Source organism: Salvelinus sp. IW2-2015, unplaced genomic scaffold (assembly GCF_002910315.2).
Source record: "Salvelinus sp. IW2-2015 unplaced genomic scaffold, ASM291031v2 Un_scaffold967, whole genome shotgun sequence".
Classification (NCBI taxonomy): domain Eukaryota; kingdom Metazoa; phylum Chordata; class Actinopteri; order Salmoniformes; family Salmonidae; genus Salvelinus; species Salvelinus sp. IW2-2015.
The window spans coordinates 55,053-75,131 of NW_019942667.1; the positions used below are offsets into that span (position 1 = coordinate 55,053).

A 20,079-nucleotide genomic window follows, 5' to 3' on the forward strand; every position below is an offset into this window, starting at 1 on the left:
GTTGTGTACATTGCTGGTTTTCATCACCTACTTCTGCTCCTAATTCCACACGGCTCTCGTGTTCCTGCCCCACCCTCCTATTCATGAACACTTGCCATGGTTTCCGGAACGAGGTTACCTCTGTTCCTGAATCATAAATCTCTCCTTACATACTATTGCTAGAGATAAACCAGTTTCTTAGTACTCCAAGATCCACAGAGGATCACATTATAGCCACCTATCAAGTTAGATATCGGTTATGGTGTGACACATCACCACAACTGTCTCAATAAAGGAAATGTTAACAAAGTTGGCTACATAATGCAAGCCACCTCAATCACTGAGCTTCTCACTATAGTCCCTCCTTGGTGTGCTATTTGTGAACGGCTCCCTTATTAAGAAGTAAAATTAAAAAAACATATGATCAAGTAATATTACACATTTGGTTATTGGTTCTGGCCTCTCTTTTGTTAACGGTCAGAATATCTACACAAGGGACAGCTTATGGAGAGGGCTCATTGGCAAGACAAGGTTTGTTTGTCTTGAAATATCCATAATGGTTCTATGTAAGGATATTGTGTGTGGTTGTGTTGTTGTAGTTTTTGTTTTATTTACGTTTGTGTGGTCTCTCTGGCGTGACCTCGTCAGGAGCTCGTGTCTATGGGTGTTCATTTGTTTCCTGATGAATTGTTGGTTACCTCATGTGTTTCATCTGGTATCTGTAGGGGGGAATTGTGGTTCTAGTGAGTCCTGTGCTTGTTCCATTTCTCGTCTCCCTTCTTTCTAATGGTGTTCTTTTTATGTTACATGCCGAATGACCTTTCCTAGTAGTAGAGAAGTGAGGGCGTAGTAGTAGTGGTTAGTAGTAGAGATGGTAGTAGTATGTGTGTAGTGTAGTAAAGAATGGAGGCAGCGGTGTAGTAGTGGTAGCTAGTAGAGATGGTAGTGTAATAGTAGGAGGTGGTAGTAGTGTCGAGGTGGTAGGTAGTAGTAGTATTGGGAGGCGGTAGTAGTAGTTAGTTGGTAAGTAACTATGATGGTAGTGGTGTATAGTAGAGGGTTGGTAGATTAGTGATGTGGTAGTTGACATTGAATGGTGTAGATAGTAGTGGGTTAGTGGTAGTAATAGGTTAGTAATAGTGTAGGTTTAGTTATAGTAGGTTGGTAGTAGTAGTAAGTAGTATAAGTGTGAGTAGTGAGCGGTAGTAGTAGTAGAGGTGGTAGTAGTAGTTAGTAAGTTGAGTAGCGTTAGTAGTAGTAGTAGAGTGGTAGTAGTGGTAGTAGTTATAGAGGTGGTGTAGTTGGTATATGGTAGTAGTAGAGAGTGGTAGTAGTGATGGTGGTAGTACTATAAGATGTAGTAGTAGTAGTAGTTAGTAAGTAGAGTGTTTCTAGTAGGTAGTGAGATGGTAGTAGTGTAGTAGTATTAGAGTGTAATAGTATAGAGGTGGTAGTAGTGTGGTGTAAGTAATAACTAGCATGTAGTATAGTAGTAGAGGTAGGGTAGTAGTTAGTAGTAGAGTGTGTAGTGTAGATGGGTGGTAGTGTAGTAGTAGTAGAGGGGTAGTAGTAGTAGAGGTAGGTAGAGTAAGTAGTAAGGTGGTAGTAGTAGTAGATGTAGTAGGTAGTAGAAGGTAGTAGTGGAGTGTGGTAGTAGTTAGTGGTAGTGGATGCGTATGTAGTAGTAGAGGTGTGTAGTAGTTAGAGTAGTAGTAGTAGTAGTGTAGAAGGTGTAGTGTAAGTTCATACAGTAGAGGTAGTGTGGTAGTAGAGGTGGTATAGTAGTAGTGAGTGGTAGTGGAATCGGCGTAGTAGTAGTGTAGAGTGTAGTAGTTAGTGTATAGTAGTGATTTAGTAGTAGGTAGTAAGTAGTAAGTTTGTAGTAGTAGTAGAGTGGTAGTGTAGTAAAGGTGGTGTAGTATTTAGTAGAGGTGGTGGTAGTAGAGGTGGTAGTTGAGTATGTGATAGGTGGGTAGTATAATGTAGAGTGGTGTAGTAATGTAGTAGTAGAGTGGTGGTAGTAGAGGTGGTAGTAGTAGTAGTAGTAGTAGGGTGGTAGTAGTAGAAGAGTGGGGGTAGTAGTATATGAGGTGGTGTAGTAGTAGTAGAGGTGTGGTAGTAGTAGTAAGTGGTTGAGTAGTAGAGGTGGTGGTAAAGTTAGTAGGATGAGGTGGTAGTAGTAGTAGTAAGAGGTGGTAGTATAGTGTAGAGGTGGTGGTAGGTAGTAGTAGAGTGGTAGTAGTAGAGGTGGTAGTATATGTATAGAGGTGGTGTTAGTAGAGGTGGTAGTAGTAGTAGTTAGAGGTGGTAGTAGTAGTTAGAGGTGGTTGGTAGTAGTAGTAAGAGGGTATTAGTAATTAGAGGTGGTAGTAGTAGTAGAGTGGTGTGTAGTAGATGGTGGTAGTAAGTAGTAGTAGAGGTAGTTAGTATAGTAATTGTGGAGGTGGTGTTAGTAGAGTGGTAGTAGTTAGTAGTTAGAGGTGGTAGTAGTAGTAGTAGAGGTGTGGTAGTAGAGGTGGTGTAGTAGTTAGTAGTAGAAGGTGGTTGTAGTAGTAGTAGATTGGTGGGTTAGTAGGTGTAGTATGAGGGTGGGATTAGTATAGAGTGGTGGTGTAAGAATGGGTAGTAGTAGTAGTGTAGTAGTAGGTGTAGTAGTAGAGGTGGTGGGTAGTAGATAGTCGTGGTAGTGTTAGTAGAGGTAGGGGTAGTAAGGTGGTAGTAGTAGTAGTAGAGGTAGTGATTAGTAGTAGTAGTTGTGGTGTGGTAGAGGTGGAGTGTAAATTGTATGTAGAAGGTAGTAGTAAGTGGAGGGGTAGATTATAGTATAGAGAGTGTAGAGTATGAGAGTGAGGTCTAGTATAGTAGAGGTAGTAGTAGTAGAGGTTGGTAGTAAGTAGTAAGGATATGGTAGAGGGTGTGGTAAGAGGTGGAGTAGTATAGTGAAGGTGGTAGTAGTAGGGAGTGGTGGTAGAGAGTAGTGGTAGAGTAGTAGTAGTAGTCGTAGTAGTAAGGATAGGAGTGGTGAGTGAGAGTTACAGGTGTATGTATAGGTAGTTAGGTGGTGTATAGAGGTGTAGTCAGTAGAGTTGATGGTGGTAGTATTAGTGAGGAGGTGTGGTAGTAGAGTGTCGATTAGTTAGTAGTAGAGGTGTAGTAGTAGTAAAGGTGTGGTCCGTAGAGGCGGTAGTATAGTCGGTGGTGGTAGTAGAGGTGGTAGTAGTAGTAGTAGTAGTGGAGGTGGTAGTAGTAGTAGAGGTAGTAGTAGTGACGGTGGTAGTACTATAGATGGAAGTAGTACCGGAGTTGGCAGTTGTTGAGGTGCTAGTAGTACAGGAGGTATCACCTCTTATCAATGCCTGCCACATGTGACCGCTTGCCTGCCCAACTCACGGCTGTCCTGGTGCCTGGTACCAGACTGTGTCTCTTCTCCTCCCAGAGGATCCCTGATGGCTAACAATAACACATCCTGACGTAATGCAAATGTTAAACATTACCCATCTCTCCCTCTGACTTAAATAAGTATTGTAATGACCTGACTAGATAATAAAGGAACAATTGTCCAGACAGAGGATTGAGTTTACGAATTGACAGTTTATTAACCCAACTTTACACAGGCTACTGTTTGGCCGTAGRCCACGCCAAATAAATGAKAGATAASCCACAAGCCAACCGTGACCTTCTCTMGTGAAGGCCAGACGTAAGAGAGAGAGAACAAAGGCTAAACCTGGTCTTAACTTCCAATGCTCCATCCCCCTGCCCAACCCCCCTCCACGCCACTCCGCCAACCGCCACGATGCCCGGCATCAGAACATTCCAGGCATTCCCGTGATTGGCAGATAGCAGGTTGATTGGCATGTCGATTGGCATGTCGGACCCCGCGAACACTGGGTACTGGTAAGTACAATACAACAAACAAGTGTGATTTGTTCACACTTTTTTGGGGGGTTACAACATGATTCTATGTGTTATTTCAGTGTTTTGTGGTCTTCACTATAGTAAAAATAAAGAAAAACCCTTGAATGTGTCCAAACTTTATGAACAGCATGAAGTAATAAAGGAATTGACAGAAGAAATACAATCAATATAAAATAAAATAAAACACATTTAATCAGTACAACGCTTGTATAAAGTGACAGCATAGGTCTCAACAAACTTTTACACTTAAGACATAACCAACTTTGAACATACATACACCTCAGGGGAAAATGTAATTTAATTGGTTCGTGAAATTACCTGCTAGCAGATACCCTTGAACTTCCCAATCATTGCACTAACATTTACATTACATTTAAGTCATTTAGCAGACGCTCTTATCCAGAGCGACTTAGTTAGCATTGCTTAAATCCCAGAGTACCCCATTAAACTCTCTAATTATTTTTTAATACTAAAGAAATAGTTTGAAATGTACAGATTTGTAATATACAGCAGTAATGTTACAAACAAAAAATGCTCAATTTAAGTCCTGGCCCAAGGACACTTTCTTACTTTTCCAGAAAACCTCAGCAATGCACTTTCCTAAAACGAATTAGAAATGTTCTATTTACGTTCTATTTTTASCTGAACTACCTGATTGCACCTATTATTATCCAATGAATATCCAGTCATTACTGGGTAGGTGTAATTACTGAGACACAAGCATCTTTCTCTGGCCTCGGTTGCAGAACAAACTAAAATACCCACAGAAGTTTACTTTATTGTAACATAGTTTCTTTTGATCAACAATAATGTTGGTAGCTGATGCTAGACAAGGCCTTCGGAGTGGAAACAGTGTAATAGCCAGGCCTACTATAGTTTTTATTTTATTTTAATTAAAATAAAAAAAATGAAAACTTTATTTCACTTGGCAAATCAGCTGTAAATAWGAACAAATTCTTATTTACAATGACGGCCTACCGGGGAACAGTGGGTTAACTGCCTTGCTCAGGGGCAGAACGACTTTTTACCTTGTCTACGCGTTAACCACTAGGCTACATGCCGCCCCTAGTTAATATATTGACGCTATCAAGTTCATCTCAAATCCTAATGGAGTGCAAAAGTGTCATGTCTGAAGTGACAGGATCAACGGATCATTCTTCATGATCTAAATCCAGTCCGTTAGGTGAGTCATAATCCTGTTCTCTGTCAGACTCAGGAAWCAGATAGGAGTCCGACAGGTCCTCTTCACGGCAGACGATGGAGATGAGATCATGGCGTTCTTCACAGGGACTAGTTGTGAGGGACAGGGCCTGCTGGGGGAAATCCCCTGACAGGTACTGMAAAAAGGAACCCAATCATGAAAGTTGTTAGCGCTTTGTCCAGGGGTTGTAAGCTACTTGTACATCAAGGGACCTAACGCTACAGAAACAGGAGATAGGCTCCCGCCCTATGGGCCATTCTGGCTCGCACAAGGCAACTGATGCATTTTATTTATGCAGGGGAGTCCCAATAGATGTCTGTTAATTTTGGCACTTCTTTAGATTTAGTCTAATCTAGACTAAAATAAATAGATAAAATAGCAAAAAAGTCATTTTTGTTATTTGAACAATGATTTTAGTCAAGTTATTTTCAAAATGATGAAAACGGGGCCATTTTAGTTAACTAAATGCCCTTTATTTTTGTCACATCACATTTTGTATTGCCTGATTATCCTATAGTAAACATACAGAGCCTTCAGAAAGTATTCTCTTGTTAGTCTGAATTCAAAATGTATTAAATATTACCCCCCCCCCTCACCCATAGTGAAAACATGTTTTTAGAAATGAATTGAAAATAAAATAGAGAAATGTCATTTACATTAGTATTCACACCCCTGAGTCAACACTTTGTAGAAGCACCTTTGGCAGTGATTACAGCTTTGAGTTCTGCTTGGTTATGTCTGGTATTCAGCTTGTGAGTCGTCTTGGGTATGTCTGTATCAGCTTTGAGTCGTCTTGGGTATGTCTGTATCAGCTTTGAGTCTCGTGGGTATGTCTGTATCAGCTTTGAGCGTCTGGGTATGTCTGTATCAGCTTGAGTCGTCGTGGGTATGTCTGTATCAGCTTTGAGTCGTCGTGGGTATGTCTGTATCAGCTTTGAGTCGTCGTGGTATGTCTGTATCAGCTTTGAGTCGTCGTGGGTATGTCTGTATCAGCTTTGAGTCGTCGTGGGTATGCTGTATCAGCTTTGAGTCGTCGTGGGTATGTCTGTATCAGCTTTGAGTCGTTTCTGTGGGTATGTCTGTATCAGCTTTGAGTCGTCTGTGGGTATGTCTGTATCAGCTTTGAGTCGTCGTGGGGTATGTCTGTATCAGCTTTAGTCGTCGTGGGTATGTCTGTATCAGTTTGAGTCGTCTTGTGGTATGTCTGTATCAGCTTTGAGTCGTCTTGTGGTATGTCTTTGTATCTAGCTTTGAGTCGTCTTGGGTATGTCTGTATCAGCTTTGCACATCTGGATTTGGGGATTTTCTCCCATTCTTCCTTGCATCTCAAGGACGATAAAAGTAAATTGGATGCACCTGAACTCAGTTTGGAGTTTCATACCAAAGAGTTGTGAATACTTAATAGTTAAGCAAATGAGATCTGTAATTAATTTTCAAAAATTTTGAAACATTTCTATAAACATGTTTTCACTTTGTCATTATGGGGTATTGTGTGTAGATGGGTGAAGAATATATTTCATCCATTTAGATTTTAGGCTGTAACAACAAAACGTGGAATAGGTCAAGGGGTAAGAATACTTTCAGAAGACACTGTATGTTTACTATAGGTAAAGGAGGTATTACAAAATGTGATGAGACTAAAATCTGACTAAAATGAAAGGGCATTTAGTTGACAGGCACCCAGATGATCACATGAAACACCACATCTATGGTTATTGTATCCGTGGAAAGACATACCTCACAATAGTGGTCTGGTAACCGTAGTGGGGGCTGAAGGAWCTGTTTGATTTTCTTATGGTGCCTGTAGATGAAGAGCGTAAGGCCCACTACCAAGACACCCAACAGGAGGGTGAAGGTCACACTGATCGTCACAATATTCTTTTTCCGTGTCCTTTCTGTACAGGAAGATAACACACATTCTACACAGAGAAATAGGGAGCATATAGATTGATATAGATACAGTTGAAGTCGGAAGTTTACATACACTTAGGTTGGAGTCATTAACTCGTTTTTCAACCACTCCACAAATTTCTTGTTAACAAACTATAGTTTTGGCAAGTCGGTTAGGACATCTACTTTGTACATGACACACAAAAAAAATCCAACAATTGTTTACAGACAGATTATTTAACTTATAATTCACTGTATCACTATTCCAGTGAGTCAGAAGTTTAAATACACTAATTTGAATGTGGAGGAGCCGCATTTTTACTTTGATGCAAAAAGTGCAAATCAATCCCAGAACAGCAGCAAAGGACCTTGTGAAGGTGCTGGAGGAAACAGGTACAAAAGTATCTGTATCCACAGTTAAACGAGTCCTACAGCAACATAACCTGAAAAGCCGCTCAGCAAGGAAGAAGCCACTGRTCCAAAACCACAAAAAAAAAGCCAGACTATGGTTTGCAACTGCACATGGGGACAAAGATCGTACTTTTTGGAGAAATGCCCTATATTCTGATGATTAAAAAAAAAAACTGCTTGGTCATAATGACCATCGTTATGTTTGGAGGGAAAAGCCTGAGGTTTGTAGGTTTTCAACTCATCGACAATCGAATACACAGTGGGATATGGGTCATTTTGCACTTCCTAAGGCTTCCACTAGATGTCAACAGTCTTTAGAACGTTGTCTGATGCTTCTACTGTGAGGGGGCCGAATGAGAGGGGATTGAGTAAGGTCTGCCATGACCTGAACATGTGCTGACCATGCGAGTTCACGTGAGAGCGAGCTCTGTTCTATCGCATTTCTGAAAACAAAGGAATTCTCCGGTTGGAACATTACTGAAGTTGGAACAAACATCCTAAAGATTGATTCAATACATCGTTTGACATGTTTCTACTGACTGTTACGGAAGTTTGACATTTCGTCTGCTTTTAGTGAACGCGCTTCGTGACTTTGTATTTGTTTACCAAACGCGCTAACAAAAGTAGCTATTTGGACATAAATGATGGACATTACCAAACAAATCAAACATTTATTGTGGAACTGGTATTCCTGGGAGTGCATTCTGATGAAGATCATCAAAGGTAAGTGAACATTTATAATGTTATTTCTGACTTCTGTTTACTGCAAAATATGGCGGATATATTTTTGTCTTGACTGGGCTCCGAGTGCCGACCTCAGATTATTGCATGGTTTGCTTTTTCCGCAAAGTTTTTTTGAAATCTTACACAGCGGTTGCATTAAGGAGAGTGGATCTAAAATTCCATGTATAACACTTGATCTTTGATCAACGTTTATTATGAGTATTTCTGGAAATTGATGTGGCTCTCTGCAAAATCACCGGATGTTTTTGGAACTACTGAACATAACGCGCCAATGTATACTGAGATTTTGGGATATAAATATGAACTTTATCGAACAAAACATACATGTATTGTGTAACATGAAGTCCTATGAGTGTCATCTGATGAAGATCATCAAAGGTTAGTGATTCATTTTATCTCTATATCTGCTTTTTGTGACTCCTGTCTTTGGCTGGAAAAATGGCTGTGTTTTTCTGTGATTTGGCGGTGACCAAACATAATCGTTTGTGGTGCTTTCGCTGTAAAGCCTTTTTGAAATCGGACACTGTGGTGGGATTAACAAGAAGTGTATCTTTAAAATGGTGTGAAATACTTGAATTTTAATTATGAGATTTCTGTTGTTTGAATTTGGCACCCTGCACTTTCACTGGCTGTTGTCACATCGATCCCGTTAACAGGATTGCAGCCCTAAGAAGTTTTAAAGGCAATGCTACCAAATACTAATTGAGTACATGTAAACTTCTGACGAAAGAAATAAAAGCTGAAATAAATCATGCTCTCTTCTATTATTCTGACATTTCACAGTCTTAAAATAAAGTGGTGATCCTAACTGACCTAAGACGGGGGATTTTTACTAGGATTAAATGTCAGGAATTGTGAAAAACTGAGTTTAAATGTATTTGGCTAAGGTGTATGTAAACTTCCGACTGCATCGCAGTGCTAAATGTGCCACTAGAGATCCTGGGTTCGAGTCCAGGCTCGGTCGCAGCCCATTGGGTGGCGCACAATTGGCCCAGCGTCGTCCGGGTTAGGGGATGTCCTTGTCCCATCACATACTACTGACTCCTGTGGCGGGCCGGGCACAGTGCATGCTGACACGGTTGCCAGGTGTTTCCTTCGACACATTGGTGCGGCTGGCTTCCAGGTTAAGTGGGCATTGTGTCAAGAAGCAGTGCGGCATTTACATAAGTACTTGAAGCGGTGAAGGTGGTGGTGTGGGAGTGCTTTGCTGGTGACACTGTCAGTGATTTATTTAGAATTCAAGGTACACTTAAACAGCAGCATTCTGCAGCGATACGCCATCCCATCTGGTTTGCGCTTAGTGGGACTATCATTTGTCAACAGAACAATGACCCAACACACCTCCAGGCTGTGTAAGGGCTATTTGACCAAGAAAGAGAGTGATGGAGTGCTGCATCAGATGACCTGGCCTCCACAATCACCCAACCTCAACCCAATTGAGATGGTTTGGGATGAGTTGGACCGCAGAGTAAAGGAAAAGCATCCAACAAGTGCTTAGCATATGTGGGAACTCCTTCAAGACTGTTGGAAAAGTAGCAAGCGCTCCAGCAGGTATATCTCACTGGTCATCCCCAAAGCCAATTCTTCCTTTGGCCGCCTCTCCTTCCAGTTCTCTGCTGCCAATGACTGGAACGAACTGCAAAAATCTCTGAAGCTGGAGACTCTTACCTCCCTCACTAGCTTTAAGCACCAGCTGTCAGAGCAGCTCACATAGCTCATCTGTAAATAGCCCATCCAATCTACCTCATCCCCATACTGTATTTATTTATCTCCTTTATCTGCTCCTTTGCACCCCAGTATCTCAACTTGCACATTCATCTTCTGCACATCCTACCATCCCAGTGTTTAATTGCTATATTGTAATCCTGTCTCTTATACACATCTAGATGTGTATAAGAGACAGTCTCACTGGTCATCCCCAAAGCCAATTCTTCCTTTGGCCGCCTCTCCTTCCAGTTCTCTGCTGCCAATGACTGGAACGAACTGCAAAAATCTCTGAAGCTGGAGACTCTTACCTCCCTCACTAGCTTTAAGCACCAGCTGTCAGAGCAGCTCACATAGCTCATCTGTAAATAGCCCATCCAATCTACCTCATCCCCATACTGTATTTATTTATCTATATTGCTCCTTTGCACCCCAGTATCTCAACTTGCACATTCATCTTCTGCACATCCTACCATTCCAGTGTTTAATTGCTATATTGTAATTACTTTGCCACCATGGCCTATGTATTGCCTTACCTCTCTTGCACATGCTGTATATAGATTTTTCTATTGTATTATTGACTGTATGTTTGTTTATTCCATGTGTAACTCTGTGTTGTTGTATGTGTCGAACTGCTTTGCTTTATCTTGGCCAGGTCGCAGTTGCAAATGAGAACTTGTTCTTAACTAGCCTACCTGGTTAAATAAAAGTGAAAAAATAAAAATAAATCCAGGTGAAGCTGGTTGAGAGAATGCCAAGAGTGTGCAAAGCTGTCATCAAGACAAAGGGTGGCTACTTTGAACAAATATTTATATTTGAGATTCTTCACTTTTTTGGTTACTACATGATTCCATATGTGTTATTTCATAGTTTTGATGTCTTCACTATTATTCTACAATGTATAAAATAGTAAAAGTAAAGAAAAACCCTTGAATGAGTAGGTGTCCAAACTTTTTTACATTTTTGCAAGATTTGTTTTTTTATTAAACGGATTGATGAGGGGGAAAAAACGATTTAATCAATTTAAGAATAAGGCTGTAACGTACCAAAATGTGGAAAAAGTCAAGGTTGGTGGCGGTGGTGTAATGGTGTGGGGGATTGTTTTCATGGCACATGTTAGGTCTGTTGATACCAATTTGGAAACGTGTTCATGCCCCGAAGAAGTTAGGCTGTTCTGGAGGTATTATGGAGTATTTTGTGTAGATTGATGAGGTGAAAAAAAGTATGTAACCAATTTTAGAACAAGGTTGTAACATAACAAAATGTGGAAATAATCAAGGAGTCTGAATACTTCCCGAATACACTGTACATAGCAAGCCATGGCCACGTGACTCACTGTCTGTAGGAGCGAACCATTTTCGTGAACGAGGAGGTGTACTTAAAACTGGCCTTTGAGTGTTTTGAGAGAATGAGGAGTTACTAGGTGAAGTGTTATCATTAGAACAGTGGTTCCCAAACTTTTATCATCCCGTACCCCTTCAAACATTCAACCTCCAGCTGCGTACCCCCTCTAGCACCAGGGTCGCGCACTCTCAAATGTTTTTTGTTGTTGCCATCATTGTAAGCCTGCCACACACACACACTATTCGATACATTTATTAAACACAAGAATGAGTGAGTTATTGTCACAACCCGGCTCAGGGGAAGTGACAAAGAGCTCTTATAGGACCAGGGCACAAATAATAATCAATAATTTTGCTCTTTATTTAACCATCTTACATATAAAACCTTATTTGTTCATCAAAAATTGTGAATAACTCACCACAGGTTAATGAGAAGGGTGTGCTTGAAAGGATACATATAACTCTGCAATGTTGGGTTGTATTGGAGAGAGGCTCAGTCTTAAATCCTTTTCCACACACAGTCTGTGCCTGTATTTAGTTTTCATGCTAGTGAGGGCCGAGACTCCACTCTCACATAGGTACGTGGTTGCAAAGGGCATCAGTGTCCTAACAGCGCGATTTGCCAAGGCAGGATAATCTGAGCGCAGCCCAATCCAGAAATCTGGCAGTGGCTTCTGATTAAATAAAATTCACACAGAACCACTTGTTGCAATTTCGATGAAGCTCTCTTGTTCAGATATTGGTAAGTGGACTGGAGGCAAGGCATGAAAGGATAACGAATCCAGTTGTTTGTGTCATCCGTTTCGGGAAAGTACCTGCGTAATTGTGTACCAACTCACTCAGGTGCGTCGCTACATCACATTTGACATTGTCCGTAAGCTTGAGTTCATTTGCACACAAAAAATAATAATCATACAATGATGGAAAGACCTGGAGAAGAGCTCCAACTTCTTAATCACAGCCTCAATTTTCTCCCGCACATTGAATATGGTTGCGGAGAGTCCCTGTAATCCTAGATTCAGATCATTCAGGTGAGAAAAAACCTCACCCAGATAAGCCAGTCGTGTGAGAAACTCATCATCAGACAAGTGAAAATTATGGTCAGTAAAGAAAACTAAGTTCGTCTCTCAATTTTTTAAAAACGTGTCAATACTTTGCCCTTGATAACCAGCGCACTTCTGTATGTTGTAAAAGCGTTACATGGTCGCTGCCCATATCATTGCATAGTGCAGAAAATACACGAGAGTTCAGGGGCCTTGCTTTAACAAAGCTAACCATTTTCACTGTAGTGTCCAAAATGTCTTTCAAGCCGTCAGGCATTCCCTTGGCAGCAAGAGCCTCTCGGTGGATGCTGCAGTGTACCCAAGTGGCGTCGAGAGCAGCTGCTTGCACGCGCGTTACCACTCCACTGTCTCCCTGTCATGGCTTTTGCGCCATCAGTACAGATACCAACATGAGCAGCAGCTACGTTTGGCTACCTTCGGACCATTAGTGGAATTCCCGCGAGAGAGTAACGGTTAATGTGATTGGATGTTAATTATTTGACWAGGCTTCCTGTATTTGACATTGTGTTGTTATTTCGCTGAACACTAGATGGTTGAATTTWWTTTTTTTGGCAGTGAAACAAGGCTACTAAAAAAAACTCACTAAAATGTATAGCCCCGTTGTAAAAAATAAAACGGACTGTTTGAAAATGTGAAGTATATATATTTTTTTATGTGAAACACATTTTTGTTTGGCGTACCCCAGTTTGGGAATACCTGCATTAGAGGATAGGATAATGGTAACAGCAAGTCAACTAATATAGAGAAATCCTGGATGAGCCTCACCTGACTCTTGGATGGACTCACAATGTTGAGTGCTGGGAGTTCCAAAGGGTTTGTGGTAACATAAATACCGGACCTGTACACAGTACCTCCGGCCCACATCCAGATCTTTGATGGTCAAATGGGATGTGGTGGAGTCCTGAACCTGCTAAAACAAGGGTAGAGAGAGGCACATCAACTCATCTTCGATCACACTAACATCCTACAGTGGGGGATCACCAAAACACCTGATAACTTCCCAATGAATTGCCCAAACCTTGGATGAATACGGTGTTTCAGTGCTGGGCTGGATACAAAAACCTGCATTCATTTAAAACAATTATTATTATTTATTTTTTTAAAACCTGGCTTGCTTCCACATTGCTACTCACTTTGAGCTCCTCCCCGTCTCTGCCGTATTGAACGTTGTATTTAAAATGATCTCCATTATCCTCCCGTAGACGGTTGTTCTTTACCATGTTTACTATCAGAAGTCCTTCCTTGGAGGTCAACTGGAATTCAGGGCTGCAAGAATCAGCTGGGTGGTTGAGTCAGAAAGAGAGGGGTGGGTGGGTCAGAAAGAGAAGGGTGGTTGGGTCAGAAAGAGAAGGGTGGTTGGGTCAGAAAGAGAAGGGTGGTTGGGTCAGAAAGAGAAGGGGTGGGTGGGTCAGAAAGAGAAGGGGTGGGGAACTTGATTTAAAAAAAACGTTGCTCAAGCTTTTCGAACCAAACCACAATGCTACCAGTGTGNGGGTGGTTGAGTCAGAAAGAGAGGGGTGGTTGAGTCAGAAAGAGAGGGGTGGTTGAGTCAGAAAGAGAGGGGTGGTTGAGTCAGAAAGAGAGGGGAACTTGATTTAAAAAAAACGTTGCTCAAGCTTTTCGAACCAAACCACAATGCTACCAGTGTGCTGGCCTACTGATGAAGCAGACTAGGCCTTGGACATGACATGAAACAGGCCAGATCCAAACTGTATACAGTTTTATCAGGAGCGAAGTTGAATGATCCGTTACCATGGCGACAGGCTTCGACGGATCTGGATGTGCGGTTGCCTTCCTGAGCCAGGACTTGCACCATCACACATCCCAGCTCGAACAGTTTATTACAGGTGGTGAGCTCGATCTGAACACAGCCCGAAATGTTGTGCCACTTCTCGCTGTCACTGCTGTGGATTAAAAAGAAGGCTCAGATGAGAAAATAATTGTGTCATAACTGAGCAAAACATCTATCCTTACGGGGCCAGGAGTTTTTGCTGATCAACTGACCTGGGACACCGATCAACATTGCCTTCAGAGAGTATTCACACCCTTGACTTTTTCCACATTCTGTCGTGTTACAGCTTGAATTTAAAATGGATACAATTGAGGTTTTATGTCACTGGTCTACACACAATACCCAATAATGTTAAAGTGGAATTTGATTTAAATTAATAATAGAAATTAATAGAAAATAAAAAGCTCAAATTTCTTGAGTCAATAAGTATTCAACCTGTGTTATGGCAAGCCTAAATAACAGGAGAAAAATGTGCTTAACAAGTCATTTATTAAGTTGCATGGACTAACTGTGTGCAACAGCGGTGTTAAATTTTTTTTCATGACTGCACCACCTCTGTACCCCACACATACATTTATCTGTAAGGTCCCTCAGTCGAGCAGTGAATTTAAAAGCACATATTCAACCACAAAGACCAGGGAGGTTGTCCAATGGTTTGCAAAGAAGGGCACCTATTGGTTGATGGACAAAAAAAAAAAGCAGACATTGAATATCCCTTTGAGCATGATGAAGTTATTAATTATACTTTGGATGGTGTACCAATACACCCAGTTACTACAAAGATCCTTCCTAAATAATTTGTCAGAGTGGAAGGAAACCACTCAGAGATTTCACCATGAGGCCAATTGTGATTTTAAACCAGTTACAAGTCTGTGATAGGAGAAAACTGAGGATGGATCAATAACATTGTAGTTACTCCCCACAGTACTAACATAAATGACAAAGTGAAAAGAAGGAAGTCTTTAATGAATAAAAAATATTCCAAAACATCCATCCTGTACGCAATAAGGTACGAAAGTAATACTGCAAATATACATTGGAGTTGCTTACCAAGACGACATTGAATGTTCCTGAGTGGTGTAGTTACAATTTCGACTTAAAAATCTATGGCAAGACCTGAAAATGTCTGTCTAGTGTCATATACTCTTTGGGTATAGCGAGTGGCTTCCCCCTCCAACCCCTCCAACACTCAGGTTCTGTTATCTCAGGTAGTAAATTCCTGGAGGAGACTCTCAATTGGTGGCTGACTAAATACTTTTTTGCCCCACTGTATATATATATTTATGCATTTCTGTGAATATTTAGTTAGTAAATAAATTATTAAGACAATTGATGTATGGATGATTCATAGTAAAGGCTGGGTTCGTGCAGATAACCAACAATTTACGACGTTTGAAATGAGACTAATGTGAGGTAAAGAATAATTCATTAATTAGAAGACTAATTGATCAGATATTAAAGTATCTGAAGAGTTATATTAGGAAAATTATAACTTTGTAATCTTAAGATTTTCCTTGGTGCCCCGACTTCCTAGTTAATTACATTTACATGATTAGTTTAATCACGTAATAATAATTAAAGAGAATTGATTTTATGAAATATCTTTAATGATGCCAAAGACACGACACTAGCAATGATCAACAACCAACTTGAGAGCTTGAAGAATTTTACAAAGAATTTAAAAAAAAAATGGGCAAGCATTGTACAATCCAGGGTTGCAAAGCTCTTAACCATATTTACCTAGAAAGAATCACAGCTGTAATCACTGCCAAAGGTAATTGTAACATGTATTGACTAAATTGAATACTTATCAAAAAAAAGTATATTGCATTAATAAAGAAATGGCCAATTCAACTTTGACAGAGTATTGTGTGTTGATCATTGACAAAAATTCCAATCCATTTTAATCCCACTTTGTAACACAACAAATTGTGGAAAAATGCAAAATGGGTGTGAAAACTTTCTGAAAGTGTGTGTCTATCAAACAACAATGAGGAACTGTACTGCTACTCTCGGTTTATCATACAATTGAAGTCTGAAGTTAACATACACCTTAGCCAAATACATTTAAACTCAGTTTTTCACAATTCCTGACATTTAATCCTAGTAAAAGTCCCTGTTTTAGGTCAGTTAGGATCACCACTTTATTTTAAGAATGTGAAATGTCAGAATAATAGTAGAGAGAATTATTTACTTCAGCTTTTATTTCTTTCATCACATTCCCAGTGGGTCAGAAGTTTACATGCACTCAATTAGTATTTGGTAGCATTGCCTATAAATTGTTTAACTTGCGTCAAACGTTTCGGATAGCCTTCCACAAGCTTCCCACAATAAGTTGGGTGAATTTTGGCCCATTCCTCCTGACAGAGCTGGTTTAACTGAGTCAGGTTTGTAGGCCTCCTTGCTCGCACACGCTTTTTCAGTTCTGCCCACAAATTTTCTATGGGATTGAGGTCAGGGCTTTGTGATGGCCACTCCAATACCTTGACTTTGTTGTTCTTAAGCCATTTTGTCAGAACTCTGGAAGTATGCTTGGGATCATTGTCCATTTGGAAGACCCATTTGCGACCAAGCTTTAACTTCCTGACTGATGTCTTGAGATGTTGCGTCAATATATCCACAATTTTCTTTCCTCATGATGCCATCTATTTTGTGAAGTGCACCAGTCCCTCCTGCAGCAAAGCACCTCCACAACATGATGCTGCCACCTCCATGCTTCACGGTTGGGATGGTGATCTTCGGCTTGCACGCCTCCCCCTTTTTCCTCCAAACATAACAATGGTCATTATGGCCAAACAGTTCTATTTTTATTTCATCAGACCAGAGGACATTATTCCAAAAAGTATGATCTTTGTTCCCATGTGGAGTTGCAAACCGTAGTCTGGCTTTTTTATGGCGGTTTTGGAGCAGTGGCCTCTTCCTTGTTGTCGAATATAGGACTTGTTTTACTGTGGACATAGATACTTTGTACCGGTTTCCTCCAGCATCTTCACAAGGTCCTTTGCTGTTGTTCTGGGATTGATATGGACTTGTCGCAACAAAGTACGTTCATCTCTAGGAGACAGAACGCGTCTCCTTCCTGAGCGGTATGACAGCTGCGTGGTCCCATGGTGTTTATACAGATGAACGTGGTACCTTCAGGCGTTTGGAAATTGCTTCCAAGGATGAGCCAGACTTGTGGAGGTCTACAAGTTCTTTTCTGAGGTCTTGGCTGATTTCTTTGGATTGTCCCATGATGTCAAGCAAAGAGGCACTGAGTTTGAAGGTAGGTCTTGAAATATATCCACAGGAACACCTCCATTTGCCTCAAATTATGTCAATTAGCCTATCAGAAGCTTCTAAAGCCATGACATACTTTTCTGGAATGTTCCTGGTTTAAGGCACAGTCAACTTAGTGTATGTAAACGTCTGACCCACTGGAATTGTGATACATTGAATTATAAGTGAAATAATCTGTCCGTAAACAATTGTTGGAAAAATTACTTGTGTCATGCACAAAGTAGATGTCCTAACCGACTTGCCAAAACTTTAGTTGTTAATAAGACATTTGTGGAGTGGTTGAAAAACAAGTTTTAAACTTCCAACTTCAAAAGTATATGCATAGTCACTTTAACCATGCCCACATGTACATACTGCCTCAATCAGCCCGACTAACCGGTGCCTGTATATAGCCTCGCTACTGTTTTTTTCCCACTGTATTTCTAACTTTTGTTGTTTTTCTTTACTTATGTATTGTTTACCTAATACCTTCTTTTTTACTTAAAAAAAATGCACTGTTGGTAAGTCAATATTTCACTGTAAGGTCTGTTGTAGACAAATAAACTTTGATTGGATTTAACCCATGTACTACAGCTACTAGACATACTCACGTCCTGTACTGAACCGTGTACTTTATCCCTGGGCTGTCTGAGGCGGGGCTCCAACGCACAGCAGAGTCAACGCGCACGTTCCGTGGAGATGACTGCTCATCCTCAGACCATGCTACAGACAAAAGATTCATCACTTTCTGGAGCTTAATACAATTTTATTTTATTTAACTAGGCAAGTCAGTTAAGAACAAATTCTTGTTTACAATGACGGCCTACCAAAAGGCCTCCTGCCGGGGATGGGGGCTGGGATTAAAAATAAATTAAATACAAATATAGGACAAGAGAGACAACACTATATAAAGAGAGACCTAAGACGACAACATAGCATGGCATCAACACAGCATGGTAGCAACATAACATGCCAGCAGCACAACATGGTAGCAGAACAAAACAGGGTACAAGCATTGTTGGGCACAGACAACAGCAAAGGGCAAGAAGGTAGAGACAAAAAACATCACGCAAAGCAGCCACAACTGTCAGTAAGAGTGTCCATCAGGAATGTCTCTACACATTTATAGTTAGTTACAATAAAATCATGAGCATCTTTATCTAACGTTAGATAAGGAAATCCTAGACTGCTAGCCACTTGCAAACATTATGAAAAAGTGTAGTCTTTAAATCGAAACCGAAGAAGCAGAAATAATAGCCAATGAGGGGGGAAAAAAATGGATTACCTTGTCTGAGGACATGACAGAAAGTCCAAAACAACAAAACGCCTTTCAGACACAACATTTCAGTAGATCAGGCGAATTTATGCGATTGCAACATACTATTATAGATCACTATATAGGTAACAACCTCCAGCGAAACCTAAATTCAATTCCCAGAATCTGAGTGAACCTACTTCTGAGTGAACCCTTCTCCCGTCCAATCGCTTAGTCCTAGGCAAAGTAGAAACGCCCATTTAAAGGAACAACCCAATGGCAACATTTATTATGAAATATCAGAGTAAAAATGTTATGCTCCTGTGTAGGAGTTATTACAGAACAGATAGTCCTAATTGTATTATCAATGAGAGTAGGCTCATCTTTAAAAACAATATAAATTGAAAAAAAATTGTTCCCGTATGGTGTTCTCTGTATTGGACAACTGCAAGATCACTCCTGATGTAGAGATGTGATTGTACCAATGACTACTTACAGTTTGTACACTCTTAGAAAAAATATATGGTAAGTATAACCATACAGGGTTCTTGAGTTTGTCCCCATAGAGGAACCATTTTTGGTGCTTGGTAGAATTCTACATAGAACCCCTTTTAAATGGTTCTACCTAGAACCCTCTATGAAGGGTTCTGCTGATAACCCCTTTCCCTTTGAAAGGTTCTTGTGATGTGTAATTCCCTTTGGAATCCAGCCAGAGTGAGGATAGCCAACAATTCGAATTTTTACAAAATGACTGCCAGGGTAGGAAAGATGAATTATTAAGACTAGCTAAATCATCTAAACTGGAACAAACATCTCAGTAACGGGGTGCAATATGTCCAACTACTAAACAGATTTGGTTTATTTGAGAAAAATATGTTTATCTTAATTTAGTTCAAGATTAAATCAACCAAACCATTTACATGGAAAAACACAGATATTGAAACAAACAATTCTGAAAATCAACCTGCAATGAAGCATGTTGGGAAATGTGAGAATGATGAGCGTGGTTTGGAGTGTTTCACTCTACACAGATTAAAAATGACACAATCACACTCAACTCTGGTTTTTAAAACCAACACTTGGTTTATTTTAATCCTGAATTAAAATGTTCACTAACTGGACTATATGATAATTATGCTAAACAGTAAAGGTGTAACACACTGGGCACATCCGTAAATTCAATGTCTAGTTTACACTGAAAAATCAACAGGGCTCTATTCAGTCTTCCACTGAAGCGAGTCAGCGTGCTAGAAATGTAAAGGTAATTTCCCGACAGACGATTTATACAGGGTTTACAGTGAATGCAGAACATTTCCTTTGCATATCACTCACGCTGTAACGCTGAATTTCCGCGAAATGGATTGAATACCCCTAGATTAAATCAGATGAAGTTATAATCAGTATCACCACACCTGTTTTTGTCGGCAGAGATGGTTTTTTTACATAGCAGGTTAGGATAACTAACGCAGCAGGTTAGGGGAATGAGGTTAAGGCTAGTAAAGGGTTAGGTTTAGCTACAATGC

The 20,079-nt window shown here is 40.4% G+C and overlaps 1 protein-coding gene across 4 annotated transcripts; it reads right to left on the reverse strand.

Moving 5' to 3' along the window:
- Positions 1-3,922: 3,922 nt before the first annotated feature.
- On the reverse strand, positions 3,923-18,769 carry LOC112069301 (interleukin-10 receptor subunit beta). 4 transcript variants are annotated; one of them, XM_070438501.1, is made up of 7 exons: positions 18,587-18,769; positions 17,913-18,024; positions 14,004-14,155; positions 13,385-13,530; positions 13,017-13,158; positions 6,833-6,990; positions 3,923-5,231 (listed from the first exon to the last, which is right to left on the reverse strand). In XM_070438501.1, exons 1-7 carry the CDS (start codon positions 18,642-18,644, stop codon positions 5,046-5,048), a joined length of 954 nt encoding a protein of 317 aa, XP_070294602.1. In that variant the 5' UTR covers positions 18,645-18,769; the 3' UTR covers positions 3,923-5,045. The 4 variants fall into 4 exon arrangements, with proteins under 4 accessions (XP_070294602.1, XP_023992375.1, XP_023992377.1 ...); XM_024136607.2 differs by having other exon boundaries at positions 6,833-7,014; XM_024136609.2 differs by having other exon boundaries at positions 13,017-13,161.
- Between the last annotated feature and the right edge of the window lie 1,310 nt (positions 18,770-20,079).